This window comes from Arachis ipaensis, chromosome B08 (genome assembly GCF_000816755.2).
Source record: "Arachis ipaensis cultivar K30076 chromosome B08, Araip1.1, whole genome shotgun sequence".
In the NCBI taxonomy this organism is placed as follows: Eukaryota; Viridiplantae; Streptophyta; class Magnoliopsida; order Fabales; family Fabaceae; genus Arachis; species Arachis ipaensis.
Genome location: NC_029792.2, coordinates 3,949,903 through 3,959,592, shown reverse-complemented (window position 1 = coordinate 3,959,592; position 9,690 = coordinate 3,949,903). Strand labels below are relative to the sequence as shown.

Sequence of the window (9,690 nt, the reverse complement as noted above, 5' to 3'; positions counted from 1 at the left end):
TTAAATGTGGAAGTGTTAGTGGAATTGGATGGAAAATATTCTATCACAAAATACATATTGAAATACAAATACACATTGAAAATAAATTAAACCACACATGTATTTATACACAGATATATTGATGTCTGATTTTAGTGGCAGATTTTGGTATACGAATAGCATAATAAACGTAATATTTTGAATTTAGTCCCTTAAAAAATTTTGCTTTGATTTTGGTCTATCTTTCTTTTTTGGTTTTTGTAAGTATTCCAGAATATGCTTTTTCTGCTAATTTTTTATTATTATTATTATCTAAATCTGCTATAGTCTTTATTGTTTACTCTATAAATATCACTCATTCATCACAAAATCAAAATCTAAGTGATAAGAACAACCTAATATATTGGGCTGAAGAGGGACAAAAACTAAACAAAAATGTTATAACTAAAGGTAAAATGCTGAATTTATTGGGACTAAACATATTCAAGGCCGTTTTTATTAATGAATACAATAAAATGTGGCCAAGTTCTGAAGGCCTTGATTTTTTGTTTTGCATTCACTGCTTTCTCTAATTTTCTGATTCTCTTCTTGTTAATTATGTGTTATCTTTGGTGAGTACATGAGGAGTGTGATATCTCCTTTTTCTCGTCCATTCTTTGCTTGAGGTTAGGTTGTTTTGAGTTATGAAATTGTTTTGGATTTGCAGTCTATTGGTGGTTCTGGGAGGGTTTCTGCAGGAGATTTTTTGGATGACTTGTTACGGATAAGATTTGGTCCAAACTCGTATGAACGGGTTGACAAAGGTCTTTTAGTGTCCAAGCAGAAAGATGCCATGAGGAAATTTAACAACAAGGATGATGGACGGTTTGTTTTTCTGTTAGATGCATGTGCCTGCCGTCCAGGCATCAGATTATCATCACTGGATACCATTATTATATTTGACAGTGATTGGAACCCAACTAATGATATAAGATCCCTTCAGAAGATAACAATTGATTCACAGCCCCAAGTGATAAAAATATTCCGCTTATATTCAGCCTTCACTGTGGAAGAAAATGCCTTGATCCTTTCAAAGCAAGATAGGATACTTGACAGCAATTTACTGAACATAAGCAGGACTACCTGCCAAATGCTGTTGATGTGGGGAGCTGCTTCCCTATTTGATGATTTGAAAATTTTCCATCACAGTGAAACTTCTGTTTTGGGTCAGAAATCTTCATCTGGGCAACAACATCTGACAGAAACAGTCCGTGAATTATCATCAGTACTATCTCAGGACGCTGAAACAAGAAACTGTTCAGTTTTATTAAAAGTCAGGCAAAATGGGTCAACATACCAGGCAGATTTTCCTTTGCCTGGTGAGATGAAAAATAAGATACTGGAGGAAGAGCTTCCCCATATTTTTTGGACAAAACTTTTTGAGGGGAAACAGTTTAAGTGGAAGTACTCTTGTAGTTCATCTCAGCGGAGCCGAAAGAGAGTAGATCTTTTTGATGGTAGTGGAGGTATAGCGAAAAAGCGCCGGAAAGTGAGAAACAATCTTGTGGACCAGCCTTCTTCAAAATCTGAAGGTTCAAAGTTATCTACTGGGATCAAGACAGGTTAGTTTTAACCTCTGTTTTCACTCTTTTATGACATTCCTTGATCCATTGAAGTTGATAAATATGAGTTATTGTAGCCTTTTAAGATCCAGCAAATAATGTCTCTCAAATCTAGTGTAGTTCTACTTGTGATGGTAACCTATTGCATCTTAATGTGTCCTTACACATTCTCTTTGCTTGATCAAACTTCAGATAGACTTGGATTTGATGATGTCGAATATGAGGAAACAACTAGACTGCGTGATGAGCAGAGGAGCTTATATCTTTCTTTGAAGCCAGAGATCAAAAAGCTTTGTGGCGTTCTTCTTCTCCCTGTATGGACAGTGCTTTTCTTTGTTGTTGTTTTACTTGTTTTTTGTTCTCTGCTGGTCCCTTTACTGTAACAAGATTGCAACATTTCTGTTTTGGATAGAAAAGGAAGTTTATTGAAGAGAAGAGCAGATATCAATGAAATTAACGATTTGTTATAATGAATTCACAGCACAACTTACAGAAGTTGGAATTTTGGACTCTCTCTCTCTCTCTCTCTCTCTCTCTCCCCCCCCTCCTCTTTTTGTGTGTGTGTGTGTGTTCTATGCTTCTAAGAAATTTCATTCAAGTTGGTTTTTTCCCCCTATGAGTAGCTTAATCAGCTGAGGTCACATTGCATTAAGTTTAGAGCCTCATTGTGATTGGTGTACAGCATGATTATTATGGGTAATGAACTTGGAAGTATTTGTAAGCTTATTTATGGAAGATAATATAAAAGAAAATGGACAAAAATAGAATAGATATGAAGTGAGTTTATAATTTCCATTTCTATTTAATCAATTTATATTTTGAGAGAAAATCTCTACCTTTTTCCGTTGTCTACAAGATCTTACTCACTTGTTTTACCATCTTAAACAAGTGAGGCAGCTGATCCATTTTTGTTGTTGAGGAATATTTGCTCCATATTTTCTCTTGCATAGTGACTATCTGGTTGCCATTTTAACAATTTATGATATGAATAGAATCTTTTCTGTTCTCTCACATTTAGTTTGCAATTATCCATACAATTTTTAATGTATTTATAAATCATTCTTATTTCAGTTATATATATATAGTTGTGCAGTAGTTTACCGGACTTTGTTTCCTGTCGTCTCTTACATTTTTTTTCACATGATTGCATTTAGTTTATAGCACTGATACATTTGTTGTGGTATTGTGTATATTTCAGATTTGGACTGTTGCTCCATTGCTAAAGCACAAAGTTGACCACAGGGATTCTCTTTTACTTGCAAAACAGCATTTGGATTTTGTCTGTAGGAAAGAAGAGGTGGATTATATCTACTCAGTTTTACGCTGTCTGAAGGGACTTTTTTTACATCGGATGGGAAATTCAAAGGATACTGGTTCTCCAAAATCTCCTGAGTCATCAAGGAAGGTTTATTCCAGTAAAGAAGTAGGGCAGGAGGCTGACTTGTTTAAAAATGATGTGTTCAGAAGTATTAGGGAAATACGGAAGAAGTGCCAAGAGCAGTTGAAGAAACTTAAACGGATGCAACAAGAAGAGAAGCAAAGATTAGAAACAGCTTTTGAGGATGAAAAGGCTGAATTTGAGAAAAAGTACAAAATAGAGTCATTGGTTATTCGGACCTGCTCTCCAAATGATGTGATGAAGACAGAGAAGCTCAAAGTCTTGAACACTGAATTTGGTTCAAAAATTGAAGAACTAAAATGTGAGCATGAAACACGTCTAAAGGCTCTTGAGGACACACATATGGCTGCTAGGCAGAACTTCAAACATAGAGAAGACGCATGGGCACAAGATGTAGAGGATTGGGCAAAAAGTGAATTGTCAAACATAGATGCTTCAAAGGAACTTGGTACGGCAGTTGAATACACGCAGCTGTCTGATCAGGAAAATGCTCACAAGGGTTCAGAGAGTATGCCCCTTGTGTCTGATCATTTGACTGACGAGAAGGGTCATGATAATAACACAAATGAGGCCATGCCTAATGATGTTCAGGATGAAGTTCATTCTTCTACACACAATAAACTAGATGGGACTGTTTCAAGCCTGTCTTGTGAGAATGCCGTGCAAATCCATGGAGCTTATAATGGTTTGGATAATGCTACCACTGAAACTTCACATTTACCTAATGAAGGGATTGCTGATGAGGCCATGGCAGGCATACTGAATAGAGATGCACCCAGACAGCCTACCACTGTCACTGCTACTGATTGTCTGGAAAATGTTTCAGCTGATAGTCCTCCTCCATCTGTGGAGCAAGTAACTGATGGAGTTGCTTTAAATGAAATTTTAGATAGATGTGCTACCCCAGAAACTAGCCACGATCAGGGCAGAGTAAGCATATTGGGACGAGAGGTACCTGTGGAAGTGGAAACACATAGGATGGTCAATTTTAGTGAATGTCCCATAAATGCTGCTGCTGTCAATCATTTCTCATCGGTGGATCAAACATCTGACAAAGGACCTATAAATGACCCAGATAATACTGTCTCATCATTCAGGTGTTGTCAAGCTGATGGTCCTGATAAAAGTTCCCTTTCAAATCCACCTTTGGTACAACAAGTTACTGATGTAGTCTCTTTGAATGAACCTGATGGAGATACTCATGAAGCAGCTGATTGTCATAATGATACAAGGCCTTCCACAGACACTTCTTCAGTGGATAAAAGTAGTATGATACCAGCCCAGCTGGAAGGAGTGCAGCAATCACCATCTCTGGAGGCCCCTCCTGCTCAGGATACTGCTGGAGAAGTGCAGAATTCTTCTGAACGAGCTGAGATAGTACCTAATCTAGTTGGTGTTGTTCCAGCTAATCAATCAAATTCATGCATCCTGGAGCCTTCCGAGAATGGAGTTGAACATCAGCCGAACAGAAATGATCTCCCCCACCACGAAACAGAGGTTTCAGCTGTGGTTCCTAATCAGGATGTTGTGCAGGCTGACTCAAATTTAGAGCTTGGTTCACACTCGCAAGCAGTTGTGCACTCTGTCCTAAATTCAGGCCATGATTCACTTGGCCCTGTTGGAGTCAGAAGAGAGGCTTCAAGTTCAAGCTTGAGAAATTTGTCAACTCCTTCAGAAATCAACAATCATCCTATACATACTGCAACTCATTCAGCTTCTAGAATGCCTCTGCCGTTGAGCGCCGATCCACTTAAAAATGAATTGGAAAGAATAAAAAAAATTATTGAACAACTGACCAAAAACCATGAAGAAATGGTTAGCTTCTGGTTTACTTATTTAATTTGGTTTAGTTATTCTTGTTTTTTCTTTCTTTACTGATTATTGTAATTTTATTCTTGCTGGAGCAGAGAGCTAAACTGAAGTCTGATTTCGAAAAGGAATTGGAGGCACTTCGTAGGAAGTATGATATTAAATTTCAATTGGTTGAGAATGAATTTCAACAAACGAAGAACAAGTTGGATTCAAGTTACCACACAGTTTTGGTAAATAAGATGTTGGCAGATTTTTTTCGGTCCAAATGCATGTATCGTAAAACATCTGATGCATATGGAGTGCAGCAAGGTATGTCAGCTCTCAGGACAGATTACTTATACTCCCTGACCGGATATCTTTGAGAAAAACCTAAACCAACTTCAGTTCCTTCCCAATTTCATTTCTAGCAGCTGTGATAGTACTTGTCTTCCTTGCCATTTATTTGATCGTTTCACCCAAGTATTAAGCCTGGGTTTGAAAATCCTCTTATCATAGAAGGTCACTAAATAGGGTTCGCTTGCAGGGCTAGGTTTTTGGTTTACTGGTTTCATACCTTCCTAACCACTAACCAACATTTTATTTCAGATGCAGGTGTTGCCCAGCAGTCGATTCAGCTTGCAAGACAACAAAGTGCTACTTTTCCTTCCCAGGTTGTTGCTGGTTCATCTTCCCGGGGACCACGGGGACCACTTTCTGCCAATCTTCATAGTCCATCTGCTTTGGTTAGCTCTCAGAATTCGCTCCCACCTTCAAATGTTACGTACAAGACACCAAGTCCTCCTGCAAGACTTCCTCTTAACTGCAATTCTTCACCCTCAGGGAATTTTCCGATTGCCAGTGAGATGCGAGCCCCGGCACCACATCTCCAGCCTTTTAGACCCTCGGCACCTATGCCGGCTCCTAATCACCCTGCTCTCCTTCATGGGATGCCAAATCAGGCTGCACCTGCGATTGCTCCCACATTGTCTTGTGTTCCAGCCCAACCAACTCCACTGACATATCAGTCTGATCCTCAGATGGCCCACCAGCCGAATAGCTCTGTTGGAACTGGTGGGTTTTCCACCCTCAACTTACGGACCATCAGCTTACATGCGAATGCCAACACTCAATCTGCTGTTTGTCTTCCAAGAGTTCAGCCAAGTATGTCAGAAGTGGTTTCTTTGAACCCACCCAGAATTGGCACCAGTGTTAGTGTGACTCCTAACTCATCCAGTCAAGCTGCATCTCTTGAATTCGTCTGTTTATCAGACGATGAGTGATGACTAACTCTAGATGAAATTTTGCATACTTGTCCTAACAATAGGCCACGAAATAGATTTTCTAAAGCCCTTTTTTTTATAGGTGAAAGCTTTTTAAATCAATTTAGGAGGGAAGGTATTGTTGGATCGATGGTGGTATCTGTATTTGATTTTTGGGGTTTTGGGTCCAACATTTGCTAATTATTGATTTTATGATGTACATATATGTAATTAATCTTACATGCAATGAATAGCTGGATGTTAAACGAAGCATATCGGAATCTAATAGTAAACTAATGCAACTAGAAACGACCAAAATCTTACATCTAAGATCGAACAAATATTTTCCCGGAGTTTATTTAAAGTATTGGTTTGCGTGGTCTTGTTCGCTTGTGGATGGTTTTGAATAGATTGCAACGTGCACCAAACTACTGAGAGAATTATTGCCTTGAGTGTATTAGAGACATTTTTCAATGTACACAATTAAGATTTTATATTTAAATACAGTACATTGTGACAATCATTTATTGTGGACAATCATTTCCACCTTAAAATTCTATATTAAAATACATTACAATAAAATTATCAGTATAACTACTAAAGGAAACAGTTATGCATACCATACTAATCTCCAAGGAAAATCATGGTAATCATCAAACTAATAAACATTGAGCTACTTGTTGTAAGGCCTATCAGGAGCTCCAACATATGGGAAGAGGAGTGCAATCCCAGTCCTTGAGACATTCAAAGATTGGGTCTATTATCTTACCCTGATTAATTGCATTGAAAACTTTATCAAAATCTTCACCAGGGGATTTAATCTTCTCTCCAGTTAGAAACTCTGTTCCCAGTTCCTCCCTCACAAACTTGTAGATTGGATAGGATCTGCACTGCTTAATTTTGTTAGGACTTGCTGCATTCCCTTCCTCAAAAGCATCCCTTGTAGCCTCAACTTCTTTGGGAAGCACCTTCTTGAGTTCCTCCTCAAAAGCGCCAATCTTTGCAAAGATGGTCGCACTCGTGCTTTTCAAGCCATTGCTACTCCTCATCAACGCATGTTCCACAAGCACTAGCCTCAGTTTCTGCATCAAAGGGTATGCAGGATTACAGGGGTCATCAATATAGGTGAAGACATGCTCGCAATCAACCACTTTGAGCAAATCTTTCTCACAAGATTTTGAAGGATGAGGATGAAGCTCCCCATTGACACTTAGATTGAGGACTTTCTTAGCTACTCTGCTCACTGTGTTCTTAACTGTGATCTTCATATTATCCTCCAAATGCCTCAAATCTATAGCCTGACATAGAGCAACCAAGTAGGTTGAAAACATGAGCTTTAATATCTCAACAGCTTCAGCTGTTTTCCTAGCTGAGATCAGCCCCAATGAATTCACATCCTGGTTGTGTTGTTCCGCGCTTTGCACATGATTTGTCACTGGGTTTGCCAGATACTGAAGCTCAGAACAATATGCAGCCATGGCTATCTCAGCACCCTTGAATCCATAATCCAAGCTAGGACATTGCCCCCCAGAGAGATTTGAAGGTAAACCATTGTTATAGAACTCATTGACCAACTCAGACATTTGTGCAAAGATGAGTTTTCCAATTGCAGCCAGTGCTAACCTTGTATTGTCCATTGAAACACCAACCGGTGTACCTTGAAAATTGCCACCATGCAAAGCCTTGTTCCTTGAAACATCGATCAAGGGATTGTCATTCACAGAGTTGATCTCTCTTTCAATGGACTTGGTTGACAAACGAATCACTTCAATTTGTGGTCCTAACCACTGCGGCGAAGTCCTAAGAGCATATCTATCTTGCTTTGGCTTTTGAAAAGGCTCAATGTCATGCAATTTCTGTGCTGATTTAACATAAGCACTTCCATTCAAGATATGTTCCATGAGTGCTGCTGCTTCAATCTGACCAGGGTGATGCTTCAATTTGTGAGTCAAATGATCTGTAAACTCTGGCCTACCCTGCATCACTTCTGCGAAAATCGCAGACACGATTTCGGATAAAATGGTTAAGATGTTGGCCTCAAATAAGACTATTGAAGCCAAACCAGCACCAACACCAGTTCCATTGACAAGTGCAAGACCCTCCTTAGGCTGCAACTCGAAGAATTCGCTACCAATGCCGGCTAGATTGAAGGCTTGTTCGGCCGTGAGTGTATCGCCATTTGGACCGAAGGCCTTCGAATTAGGCCTCCCTGTGAGTAGTCCTGCTATGTATGAAAATGGAACCAAGTCTCCGGAGGCGGAAATTGAGCCACGCAATGGCACTACTGGTGTGATGTTATTGTTGAGGAGCTTTGCAATGGCTTCTAGAATCTCATATCTAATGCCAGAGTAGCCTTGAAGGAGTGTGTTGATTCGAACCAGCATTGCAGCCCTTGTTGCACTTTGTGGCAGAGTATGACATGATTCTTTGCCATTCCCAAATATTCCAGCATTCAAAAACCTGGGTCACAAAAATCAATCACATTTTTCTTAACAAAAGCCATTCACATAACCACTTCAATTACCATCATAATACCCTCACGCCATAGCTAGGAAGACTTTCATGCATCATGCACATATCCCCCTAATCCCATCATATACTAAAATGAAATACACGACACTTTATTTGTGAATCAAACGTTAAACAAAGTAGTAATTCTTAGGACCAAAAGTTTAGTAATTTTAGGTGGTATTTAGCTAGGACAAATATTAAATTATTTTTAATAAATAAATTTTGTTAATTTATGTATGTAAATTTTGGTAAATATTATTGTAAATTATATTGATTTTGTGTGTCCAAATTTCTAATAAATATAGATATAAATTATATATTTACATGTAAATCACTGTAAATGTGGGTGAATTATTGCTAACTAAATATTAGCCCAAAATTATAATATTCGTTGGCTATACAACATTGTTATAAACAAAATTTTAATGTGACTTGAATGTTTTTATAATTAGCTTGTAAGTAAGACAAGAGAACTTAAGTTCTTGACAATGAAATAAGCTTTACTGTAAGGATAAATTCTCAAAAATATATTTTTATAATTCTAGACACTTTATATTTTGATATAGAAAAAGTATAGGTAGACAATGAAAATATTAAACAATGTGAATAATGGATATTATTATTCTAATTTTAATAATGTTATTTTTTTATAAATTCATATAAACATATAATGAAAAAAAAAAAGAAAATTAATGTATAGAGTGACGTTATATAAAAATGGAAGTAACGTTATTATTCTTCTTCTTAAAAAAACATTAGAATTCACTAATTGTAATTGAAATACACTCATATTAATAGAAATGTTGTGTGTTATTTATGTGCAAATATTAAGCGTTGAAGTTGTATTTATACAAGAATTTTTCCTCCTTAATTTAGGGAAAATGTTTATACGAGGTATAAACTTTATTTTAAATTTGTGAAAAAAAGAAGAAAAAATATTTACGAAGAAAAGAAAAAGTTACATACAAAAATAGTAGATATACCTAATGAGCTCAGTTTGAAGGGCAACAGCTTGGGTAGTTCTCCGGTGTGAGGTTGCACCAAACCCAGTTGTGACGCCGTAACAGTCTATCCCTCTCCGCATGCTCTCCATCACCCACTCACTGCTTGCTTCCACTCCCTCCCTCGCCCCCTCCTCCACCTCCACCAC

The 9,690-nt window shown here is 37.9% G+C and overlaps 1 protein-coding gene and 1 pseudogene across 1 annotated transcript in view; one reads left to right on the top strand and one right to left on the bottom strand.

Moving 5' to 3' along the window:
• Window positions 1–6,299, top strand: part of LOC107610432 (helicase protein MOM1) — a gene marked incomplete at its 5' end in the record, with an annotated part of 11,949 nt that extends 5,650 nt beyond the window's left edge. Inside the window, 5 exon segments of the mRNA XM_021108074.1 lie at window positions 686–1,580; window positions 1,773–1,960; window positions 2,728–4,794; window positions 4,887–5,100; window positions 5,377–6,299. Of these exon segments, the coding sequence (XP_020963733.1) occupies window positions 686–1,580; window positions 1,773–1,960; window positions 2,728–4,794; window positions 4,887–5,100; window positions 5,377–6,050 (4,038 nt within the window).
• LOC107610433 overlaps window positions 6,459–9,690 on the bottom strand; it is a 3,719-nt pseudogene continuing 487 nt past the window's right edge.